At 37.4% G+C, this 12,534-nt stretch overlaps 1 protein-coding gene across 2 annotated transcripts in view; it reads right to left on the bottom strand.

Annotated features, from left to right (window-relative positions):
* Positions 1-10: 10 nt before the first annotated feature.
* The window catches only part of PALS2 (protein associated with LIN7 2, MAGUK p55 family member), a 57,688-nt gene continuing 45,164 nt past the window's right edge, over positions 11-12,534 (bottom strand). For both annotated transcript variants that reach the window (XM_031590119.2, XM_031590118.2), the window contains exons 9-12: positions 12,154-12,315; positions 9,355-9,557; positions 8,819-8,947; positions 11-6,820 (exon numbers count right to left, since the gene is read on the bottom strand). In XM_031590119.2, the coding sequence (XP_031445979.1) occupies positions 6,644-6,820; positions 8,819-8,947; positions 9,355-9,557; positions 12,154-12,315 (671 nt within the window). In that variant the 3' untranslated portion in view covers positions 11-6,643. The remainder of the gene's footprint in view (positions 6,821-8,818; positions 8,948-9,354; positions 9,558-12,153; positions 12,316-12,534) is intronic.

Here is a 12,534-nt window from a genome sequence, read left to right on the forward strand (position 1 = left end):
AAAAAGAGTGTAGTTTTTCAATATTAAATCTTTATTATATACAAAAATATTTTGTTGGGAATTAATTTGTACATTAATATTTTTACGCTTGGCTGTGTTTACTGTGAAAATATTAGCTGTGAAAAAGACAATGGGGGTTTTAGAAAACAAGTTACAATTTAAAAATGTCCTATGTGGTAGCTGATCAATAGAAAGTCAGCGTGCTATCGAGTCCCACCTCCTAGGCCTGCTCTAAAGCATTGTATTCAAACAACAGTTAGCTACTAAGTCAGCTTCAGTTTTGCATTAGAAAATTTAAATAGTTAAGATTGTTTTGTAGGATATTTTCAGCTAATAGAAAGTAAAGTATTTCTTTACAGGAGAGCAGTTCTTCAACATTTACAAGTTTTAAATCCAGTTTAATTTAATACTCTGTAGAAAGAAAAAAAATCATTCAAAGTTTCCAAAAGGGAAAAACAGGTATGAGAATAAGCAAGGGAAAGAGATGTACACTGACACTTTTAACACGTTTAAATCAAAACACTTAAACAAGGTTTGATAGTTCTTAGCCCAGCCTGGGGTGAGAGGGTGCTAAAGTTTCTGCTTTAAAACCTAAGGAAGAGGTTCTGCCTTACTTCAGGGTACTCAGTGTTACATACAGGAGAAGCATGCAGCAGGAGTCAGGGCCAGGGAAAGCTCAACATGCATTTTCAGTGGGGGAGAAACCCTTTCTGCAGTTCTCTCCATATGTAATTGCACAAGAGGAACCAACACAAACCAGTCAAAAAAAAAACCCAGAACAAAAACAACTCACAAGAATTTTTGCAGCCAATGATTTTGCTGCTGCTCCCAGAACTGTACAAAGCAGTGCCATTACTGCTGCTCTGTATATCATACAAGAGATCAAATGACTGACAAGTTACTTGGGCTGTAGGAAGAGGTTTACTATACTCCAGCTGAGTGCTGTCTACCATGGAGTGCTGACTTGCATCAGCTGTGAAGACAGACAAACTTGTAGGACATTCATTACCATGGAGCTAATGACTTCAAAAGAATGGGAGAAAATGTTTCCAGGACTACTTTAACCCTTTTAGCACTGCAGGTTGGTCCTATTCCCCATCCAACCTCTGCTTTAGTAGCAAAAGAAAATCCATACCCAACTAGTATGAGAAGAGGTTAAGAATACTGAGAACAAAATTCACGCTTCTTTTAAATGTCCTTTATACTATAAAACATTGCAATATCAGCAATATTGCTGAAACTGTCCTTTAAAAAAGGGAAAAAAAAAATCTATTTGGAGGTAAAACTGCTACACAGCCTTTACCAAGCTGGAATTTTTATGTAAGCAGGTGAATTCCAGCTCCAGTACCAGTAAATGAACAAAGAATTCAGCAGTTTAATGTGACAGTTTGTGGAACAGTATCCCACTGTGGTCCAAAATGGAGAATTCAAGTTAGCAAATACTGTTTTAAATACTTGCAGTATATTAATCCTAAGTTCTATTTATCTATCTCTATATATCCATAAATTTGTGTGCGAGTACAGTAATACTATTTGGAAGCCAAAGCTGCCCCTGAAAATCTGTTAATTTTACACTTTTTTTTTAATGCAATACAGTTTTTTCTTTTGCATCCTGTATAGGACTGCCAACAGCAAGTTCCACTGTTCTTAAATACCAATGCTTACGTTGACCAGTGTCCTCTGAAGGAGGCAAGGTGAGAATCCCAAGCAGTTCATGTTGTTAGAAAGATTGTTAAAAATGTGAAAACCAAAAAGGGTAGGGGGAAAAAACAAAGAAACCAGGACCAGAACCTCTCCACCTTCAAGAATGACAGTCCACCAGAGAAATCAAAGTCCTGTTAAAATCCTGTTAATGGCCCAAGAGAGGTTTTCTGTGAGAACTACAGGGATATTTAAGGCAAGAGGTCTGGCAGACTCGAAGTCTCTTGTATCAACTAACCACTACCTAAACATGAATAAATCAATCTCTGAACACTTTTGCAGAAGAAGTATTGTGAAATTTGGCAATAACAACACAATGCTTTAACACTTCAGAATTTGGGTGAGGCAAGAAACCCTGTACGAAGCAAATACTCCATACATATTATTAGCATGATGGATGTGACAGACTTCCACCTGTAATTAGTGTTAAAACTGTACCTACAGGCACAAAGAGTGACTGGGAAACTACTGCAGCAGGCACTATAGATGTTTTGAGAATTGGCATCTGCCTCCAAGTTCAATCTGAAAGATGAAAATAGATGAAGACTAGATGGGAAGCCAAGGAATAGGGAGAGAAGTTTAGGTTGGATCGTGTTCACAGTAACAGCTTGTGTAAAAACAGGTAACCCAGCTCTCTCCTGATTTCTTGAGTTGTGCTCTACTTGTCCTTCTCCACTGGTCCTTTCTTAAGCACAGCAGAGAGGCAAACTTGGCTTCAAAGGGGCCCTAGCCTAGATTTCTGTCTTCAAAACTTAAAAGAAAATTTCCTATTATTTATTATCTGAATCAGTCTTAAAAAAAAAAAAACAACCACCATACAAACAAACCATGGAACACTTCCTGAACACTGAGCTGCTGGCAATTTGTACAGCAAATCACTCAGGTGGGATTTTAGAGGACACAATGAGTCAGAATAGAAGGAAAAAAAAAGTTGCATTTTGAGCCTACCAAGGATGTGACAGATTATATAAACACAGATTCTGAAAGAGCCAATCTGCTATTCTGCAGCTTTTGTATGACTGAGTACACAGAGCTGCACTGATCTGAGAACTCTGCAGACTGGGAGTACCACACTGGGTGTAAGGCTTATTTCCCTTGCCTGCGTCAGTATGTGATACTGCTCCAATTTTACCTCCATTTTATGCTTGCAGATCATTGCTAAAGCCCTTTTTAAGTAAGTCTATGCAAGATGACATATTACATCAAACTTTAATTGACTGCATGTTGTCACATGACTTAGAACCTAAAGTAGACCTGCAGGTCTAACAGTTAGAGACAGCAAAGTAATCATGTGGGTATAAATGCACCAAAAAGTATTTACATTAAGGTTGAGATTGGTGTATAATTAGGGGCATTTTTGGTGCATTTAAAGAAATAACTTATGGGTATTGGCATATTGACTGTGTTTTTATATATAACTTTTCATACAGAGGGCAATGACAGTGTTTCTTCTATAAGTCTCTCAATATGTACAGAATTTTACAGCACTTCCATGCACTGTTTAAAACATAGAAATTACAGATAAATATAGAATTTTTAGATTGAAATATCTGTATATTTAGAAAAATATACATTAGTAAACACAATAAACCAGGTAGAGAAGTGTACCAGTTCTAAAGTCTCACATGCAGGTACATTTCTGGATTAAGTCGTGAGAGATAGAAATGTGGAAGCAGACATGAGCGGTTTTGTTTCACCATCCACATACATACATATACACAGACAACTATTTGATAATTCACTTTTCTAATCTACTTACTTAAATATTTATCTTGTGATACATACCACATATCTTAAACATTTAGCAGCATCTTCGCCTCGCTCAGACACACCTATTGTTATTAACAGTCAATGTAAAAGTTCTCCTGTTATCTGGAAAATGAATGCTCAGTACAGAATGAGAGACGTGACATCCTAGCTATTTATCCCCCAGGAACACTTCAAACAGCTCTTATATGAAATGGCTTCCCTTGCTTAGAACTCACCTTTCACACCATCTTTTTCCTCACAGTGCAATGCACAGCTCCCTGCCCAACTTCTGACCTAGCACACTATAACAGGTGGAGTCTGGCACCACTGTGTACATGACCAACATGGCATCCTCATTCTAAGACTCTCCAGGAATGCTTTGGTTTAATAAAAGTAACATTTTCAATCTAGTCACCCTACTGGGCAACAATAATCTAAGCAGAATATCTGATGAAAAAAATAATTCCCAAATACTATACACCTGCCAGCATGGACTCTCAGTTTGTATGATTTAACAAACAGATGCAAGGAATGTACTTTTTCCTCCTTTAAACTTGCACGTGACCATCCAGTTGAAACCTGTACTCACTTTGATAACAGTTCTTGAATGCAACCTTAGAAACCCACTGTTTATTGCTTTAGATTATACTTCTCATTAGCAACCATATTAACAGCAGCAAAGGGTCAGCTGCTGGGCTCCACAGTGCTAACTTAAATGTGCTTGATTGCTAAACACTGTGTGGAGCTTAAGCAAAAGCTAAAGCTTCAGGCTTCAGCAAATACATGGCTACTTGGAGCCTGCTTACTATGTAGGCCCTTTGCACAGTATGATCTCTGAGATGGAAATAGGAGTAGCGAGGTTTTCGTGACTGACCCTTGGTGCCCATGTCTCATGGGATTCGTTTGGCTGAGTACCTGTCTGAAAAATGATGAAAATAGGTGATGTTTGCAATATGAACCACTATGGGGTGGAAACTGAAGAATCATCTCATTCCATTCGTTAAGGAAGAGTGAGCTCAGCCCACTTTTGGCATCACAAATAGAGTATTTTCTAACTCGTAATGAAAAGGCATCGTATCTGTCCAGGAAGCACATCTTATTTACAGCACATGTAGGTCTTCTATTACACAATATGCAAACACAATGCCATCACATTAAGCTTATAATGCCAAAACAGAACCATTGAAATAGTCAAACAATGGCTCTGCTGTCTTTGCTGCCACGTAGAACACTCCATCTATTTCTCAGAGCAGTCTCTGAGTGACAGGATCACAGAACGCATCTCTGGGAAAGGCAAATAAAGGGCTACTGCTGATGCTGCCACACTTAAAAGCTCTACCCAGCTTAAAACCAGAGCAAACAAAACCAATAAAGCAAAGTAGTGGCACAGATTTTCCTTTGAAACTTTCAGACTCTCTCCATAAGACTGAAATCTCAGTGTTCAGAGCCACATTCCATGCTTACACAGCTCTGACAAACATTTTCCAAATACACTGTGATTTTAAACTACCCCCTGCCAAACAACCAACTTCATCAGCTTTAAAAAACACCTGTAGCATACAGGTGGGGTGGTTTTGCTTTTTGAGATGTAAGCTTTTCTTATATCAACAGTTTCACATGTGCATGTAGAAGGCTTTAAGAGCCCCAGGAACCAATACTGCTTTACAGTGTGCAGGCCTCTTTTTCTTCAGAAAACTTCTGAGGAAATTGCCTTTTTGAGTGTTCTGTATCACACTTTGGTGTTGAAAAAGAATTCAGAAGCAAGGTGCCTGTCACCAGATGGAAGAGAAATTAAGCAAATAGATGACTTCTGTTAGCCTGGTAAGTGATGGTGAATGTTGCTATATACAACAGCTAACAGGTAATACAAAATGTGATCACAAAAAGAGCAAGTCTCAGTGACAAGCTCTATTTTCATTTTGTTCTTGTCAAGCAGAAACTTACATTAGCATAAGCTTTGATCCATGAACCTAATGTGACTTATGTCTATGAGCCTACAAAGGGGAGAACTGTCACCAATCACAAAAAGAAGTATGTTGTAAAGCACAAAAATTATGAACAGCGTGGCTTTTTAGCAGTAAGCTTCCAATTTACAAGCTACCTAATGAAAAAATCAATTAAAAACACAATGCAACAAAGAGCACAGAAATTCCATTACATCACACTCAAAAATACAACAGTTGATCACACAAATTTTCCAAAAGAGAACACAAGATATCTCAGGAAATTAAGCCACAGATCACTATATAAACATCAATGATGTCCTAAGAAAAGAAAATGCTGGCTTGGGTTCTTTTTTTTGTTGTTTTTTGTTTCTTTGCTTGTTTTTTAAAATCAATGTGTTTTCATACGCATGAATACAACAGTCCTAAATATTAAGCTTTACTCTACAAGGCTCCACTATCAGGTTCTCTTCTCCAGCTACATCACCACTGCACTGAATTACCTTGCATACATGCTCCCTGCCGTAGGTACTTCCACAAGATGCTTCTGACAGGTTGGCTCCCAAAAACAGCTGATGAGCAGCTTGCAAGGTATTGCTTCGTGTGATTTCAAGGGACGCGTAAGGGAACCTACAGAACAGTTGTCTAAATCAAGAGACACCAGGAATTCGTGAAACATCAAGAATGCTTCAACATTCAGCAGAAAGAAGCTGGAGCAATGGAGCTGTGTCGCTTTTAGCATTTGAAATTCTACTCCTGTCAAATCATTACTTTAAGGAAAAAAAAAAAAGAAATTAGTGTTGTTTCCTAATAAGAGCTATAGACTTTTGACCGGTTAAACACTGACATTAACAAGTTTTACAAAAATTGTTTCAAGTATCCTCTTTTTAGTCACAGTGAAAATGTAAGACCAAGATGTAAATGTGAAAGTGAAGGACTGAAAATTTCTCAGATGAAAAAGGCAAAGGTACTAAATCAAAACGTATAAAATGCTTAAACGCATTTCCTTCATGTGATATGAATAGAAAGGTTATCTGTAAAAAGTTAGAAAAATTAAAATAAATTACATATTTAAGTACACTTTCCCTTCAGCATTATTATAAAAAGTCAGAATAGTGTACTTTTGAATATACACAGAGTAAAAATGCGCAGGCGCCGCAGTTATCATCGCTATCTACACCACATCTTGTCACGTTAGTTTGTTTCCTGCAGTTGATTTTATTTGTTACTTAAGCTCATCTTCAGCAATCTCAGTACACCCAGCTAATCGGGACCCACTGTGGTTCCAGCCTCAGTTTTTCTATAGCAGTCTGCAGCTTCTCAAAGGCTTTGTCTAGGTTGTCATTTACAATGGTCAGATCGAAGTAGTGGTTGTACGCTCTCTGGATCCGGGCACTTTCATCCACTGTTTTCTTCAGATCAGTGTCCTGTTGGAAGCATTTGGAAGTTACTAAGAACGTAAGACTTGCCACATCCTTACCAATTAAGAAGTACTAGTTTGTGATGACTTCATTTAAAGCTTTATACTGCTATGTATTAAAAAAATATTTATAATAAAGTCACAAAACCCTCAAGCTAAAATGCACTGACAGGACTTACAATTTTATATTTGATATCAACAGTGTCAAATATGGAAACCAAATATTGCACATCTGGCGACTTTTAAGGAAGTCAATAACAGCACGTGAAAGGGGCCCTGCATGCACAACAGACAGTTCATTGCTTTGTGGAGGCAACTGCCAATTCAATCAGAGCAGTTACTGCTTCAGAATAATTGGGTCGGTTATGTACGTTTATTTATGCCTCTTTTTTCTTCCCTACAGAAAGCACCAAAACCCCAAGAATTCAAGTTAGTGTGAAATGAAAGATCATGAAAGCTGCATTTATGAATGAATCTCAGATCTTTAAAATGCCACTACAGTTGTAAATACGAAAGCCAAAATTAAGAACTATGCGAATAGCCTTTCTTTCACAGTAAATGAAGGAGGCAAGCAAATGCAGCACCACAGGAGCCAGAGTTCTTGCAGTGGCCTGGGAAGCCAGGAATAGTTTAGACAGACCCACTAGCAAACGATGTATGCAATACTTTAAATGCACATTTCTTCTTTGTTTGTTCAGGAAGCTGCAGATGTCCAATGTTATGATGCAGAATCCGTACAGATTTATAAAATGAATATTTTGAATGTAACTCTCTCTTTCTTATTCACAGAGGAAGTAAAACAAAAGCAAGGATGTCCCTTAGGGAATCAAATTTTAGGAAGCGCAGGAAATTACTTTTATACTTGTCTGGACAGTCTTAATCTTGCCTCTTGATTACACAAGGCAAAAGTCAGTGTTTGGAGGAAGAAGGAAACACAAAGCACCCACAGACATACCAGAATCCACAACAACCTCAGTCCACAACTAGGGCTGGACAGTTTCTCATGTTATTAACAGAACAGAATCTCACAGGTTTCCAGGAGAGAAAAAAAATAAAAAATCCCATATTCTTTCAGTATAAATTAAATCTCTTCCCATTTCATAGCTTGGAATGCCCCATCAGCATCACACAAGGTATTACTACTATCTAACCTATACAACTACAGCTGAGTTGTCAGCATGCCAGGGCTTTTCCCAGGTACTGCTGAGCATAGAGAATGATTTCATTAACTGCCCAGCCTGACTTGGTTTTTTTTTTTTTTTTTGCACTGGTCCTGCAGTGGGAAAGTTCAAACCCATACAGAACATTTATAATTCGCTATGCCTCTCATTTGCCTCTGCTGGGTCTCGGAAAAGACAGGATCTAGGGAATAAAATGTACCACTTTGCTTTACATGACAAATCTAAGGAATGTCACAGGAGGAGAAGCTATTCAATGGTGCTTTTTCTGGCAGCTCTCAGCCATTTCTGGTGCAGTGTGTGCTGCTGCAGCAGTGGAAATGAGGTCCAGCTGAATTCTCGTTGCTTCGTTTGGCTTTTTTGTTTACTTATTTTGATTTTGTTTTGTTTTGTTTCAAACAGTCTATAAGGTCTTTCCTAAGGATTACAGATTACATTTTTAAGGCACACCTATAACATGAAGACAAACCTGAAAAACAACTGTGCTGAGGGTGAGGTGGTGAAGTGAAGGAAAGGCACTTATATAAAAGAACATCTCCTGCCATCAAGGTATCTATAACTCGCTGTAAATAATCAAAGGTGGCACTTCCCAAAGAATACATTCCAAGTAATTCTTGTAATCAACACTGTTTATAAAAGGGCTATTTTTAAGGAAGAAGCATTCTGCCTTACACATAGTGTTTGATTAATTCCTAGTAAGCAATCAGCAAATATCTTGCCTTACTTTTCTTGAAGACTTTAATTTTAGAAAAAAAAAATTAAAAAAATTAAAAATAAATTAAGAACATCCTGTTCAAAGCGAAGTAAATACAAAATAATCTGCTTACAGTGAGAAGTTTGGTTGTAATTCCAGCATCTACCACTGCCTTGTGCATAGCACGCAAAGTCTCCAACTCCGGAGCAGCAATGAACACTACATAGGGCATGAATTCTGAAGTCCTCAGTATTTTCAGGGCCTGGAAGCAATAAAAAAAGAGAGGAAAAAAAGAAGTATGAGAATGACTCAAACATCCCCTTCACTTAAGGGGCACTGCAAAACTATGATGTTACAGTCAGTAGAAATACAAGATAGGTGAAGATTTTTAATTCTATTTCAGAAACTTCTACATCGCCTTTTGAAATGCTCGGCATCGTTTTTTTCTTGGCTGAAAAAGAGCAACTGCTGCTCTGCAAGGCTCCCACTTCCATGCAGAATCTGTTTTTTCCCCACCATCTTTATAACTTATTCCAGCTAAGTTCCATAAACACACAAATCCAGTTGGCAGCATAATCTTTCAGCCAGGTAAGAAGCCTTCAGATTTAAAGGCATGCCTCATCAACATTACACTCCACCTTTTTGAGTGCAACATTATGAATGATGTACCTGTGGATTCACATCCAAAATGCAGGTCCTTCCTGTCTGAACAACTTCAAGGATAGAATCAATTTTAGTGCCATAAAGATTTCCTTCATATTCTCCATGCTCTAAGTATCTGCCAGCTTTAATATCCATCTCCATTTCAGCTCGTGACACAAATCTGTATGCTTGTCCATCCTTTTCATCATCCCTTGGCTTTCGTGAAGTAACTGAAAAAAATTTAAAATACAAACTGAACGTTAATCTTTTTGTACTTGGAATACATGCACAAGATTGGGCTGCTTTTAAATTATGGAGATTATAATAAGGAATAAAGTATAATTATCATGGTTCCATATACAGAATCATCAATTATTCTAGCATACATTCCAGAACTGTGCACAGCCCTTCCCATTCTCTTTATTTCTGTTCTTTCCTACACACTGCTTACCCTTAGATATTTATTTTTCCTTTGCATTACTCCTACAAACCATATACAATATGCATTTATACCATCTTCCTAATTACTGACTGAAAATAATTATTTAACTGACTTGCAAATGAAATGGAACTTCAATGAAATGGAACTCTCAAATGACAAACTGACTTCTGAAAACCAACTGAATACACATCAAGATCCACCCCATCCTACCTCCCCCCAGAAATATTATCACATATGTCACTCACTGTTATTCGAGGCAGAATCACCTGAAGTAGCTATAAGAAAAGTTAGCTCAAATGCCAGAACAAGCCCAGCCACGGCAATGAGAAACTTGGTGGAGGCCAGCTGATGCTACTTTCCAGGACAACTTACCCTCCACAGCAAAGAAAATTCACTGCAGAGAAATTACAGCCCACACTTAAGTAAAATATCAGCAGCCAGCTTAGATATTGGCCCACAATTTACAGCAGAGACATTATTTAAGCAAGAACGTGGAAATTACATTATAAAACAAAAGACCAGATTATTACCTACTTTGCTGCCCTATCACTGTATTACTGCCCACAATTTGCATTCAATTAGATTTGAACTCTGGAATACATTTTCAATAACAGTGAATGGATCCCTTTGGCAATACTGTGATACAACTAAAAAACATTCCCACCTCTCCAGTGATTTCTATCAACTATTACAGAGAACTCAAGAATCTTCTGAAACTGTTAGTAATACAAGTGCTACTCCAACACCTAATCTTAGACAAGATTCCCACTGGAAGTCTAAGGATTAATACAATACTTTAAAAAACAAAACAAAAAAATGAAACAGAGAAAAAATGGAGCAGTTTGGGGAGTGAGCTGTGATAGCTCACAGGCAGAAGGTGACTTTAGAGTTCAGCTACCCAAACTGAAAAAAAAATTAAAAAAAATAAAAAAAAAAAACCAACCAGCAACTTTTGCTGGATCTGAGCTCAACACTAAGGATGTGCTTTACCGTAGGACATCATGGATCCATCTCAGGCATTTTCCAACATACATAAAAAAGATCTTTTGTGAATAATCAAAAGTTTCTTCTAATCAAAGAAACTGAGGCCTGATTATGCTGACTACTGATTATCCTACTGAAAAATCTCAGTATAAAGTAGAGATGTCATGTACAACAAACCGCAGATTTAATGCGCACCATGAAACTGTCAGGTGATTGGGAAAGTTTATTTTGATACCTTTGAAGGGTATTCAAGAGCTCCAAATGAAAGCATTTTAACACAGGGGAGGTTACATTACTTATTTGTAGATACAGTGTTTCAGAGACATCAGTAATTCTGAAGGCTTCTTAAAAAGGAGAAAAAAAAAATTGAAGTAACAAAGTTTCATACTACTTTGCCATACAGTAAATAATGGGATTTCCACAGAAAGATTTCATTAAAAAAATAACACTGTGCCCTCAACCTTTTTATTAGTTTCACAAATGGTTTGTGCACTGGCCAGTTTTAATGGTTAGAAAGTGAGCGCATGAGGAAAGAGACAGGTTCTCTCCTCACAAGGAACAATTCATCTAATTTAAGACCTGTTCCTCCTCTCCTATTATCAGCACTTCTTCTTACCAACTGGAAACAGAAGAAACAGATTGGCTTTGAAATTCTGAAGGGCATGTGGCAGGAGAATAGTAATGTAGCTAAGGGTCTTGCACCTATGTTCTAACAGAACTGATAGGCTTTTTTTTAAAAAAAAAAAAAAAAAAAGCAAACACCACTACTACTGTAAGTAGTAATCCTGTAAGTGAGCAAAAGGAACCAACTGTAGCAAAGACAAGAAAACAAATATTTCAGTAATGGAGTAGGAGAGGAGGTTCTTTTTCTGAAGTTGATAGTAAAAAAGAAAGATCACAGGTTTGAGGCTAGATGGAATAAAACATCAGATAATCATACGGATCTTAGAGATCACAAACGCTCCCATTTTACAGGAAGTTTACCTCTTTCCTTTCCCTACACTTCCAATACTTCAGTAACAACTTATAATGCCTAGGATGCTTCTACAGATGAAAAAACTAAACAGCAGACCTGAGAAACTCCACTGGCTGCTTATTACAGAAGAAAGCTAGCAACTTCTACAATCCCCTCAAGTGATGGCAACTGACACTGAACAAACCCAGCAGATACTTAAATAGTGGTTTTCTGCAGCAGCAGTTACAGTTAATTGGTAGTTGCAAATATCTTAACTGTTGTCATATGCTAGTTCAGTTGTCTGAAAAGATGAAGGATGTTTTTTTTTCTGTTTTCCCACAATAAACAATTCATATACTCTGAGAAATGAATGGGATAAATTTCACTTGCTTTTCAGATGAGAAACTCAAAACGTGGTATTACAACAGGAGTGCTGAGAACTTACATGGCACTGTAGTTCCAAACCTAGTAGGATTCAGTACTATAAACCTATTCTTCAAACTTCTTCGTCCCACTCCTTGGGCCCCAATTAAAACCAGTGTTTTCCTCTGAAAAGGAGGCATTTTAGCTACTTCTTCATAGATCTGGATTTCATGACGATCAAATTCTATATTAAGAAGAATACGAAAAAGTAGTTAATACCTAGTCAGTAATGTAAGAAAAAAATGAGTTCTACTGTATCTGAACAGACCAAACTGGATATATATAATTAATAGTCAAATGACAAAGACTGGTATAAGCTTTCTTGCATTAAATTCATATGGAAATAGAACATATTTGTGAAAACTGTAAGGTCAGATTATTGCCACTACTTCCAAGGAGAAAT

Source organism: Phasianus colchicus, chromosome 6 (assembly GCF_987193195.1).
Source record: "Phasianus colchicus chromosome 6, bPhaCol1.hap1.1, whole genome shotgun sequence".
Taxonomy (NCBI): domain Eukaryota; kingdom Metazoa; phylum Chordata; class Aves; order Galliformes; family Phasianidae; genus Phasianus; species Phasianus colchicus.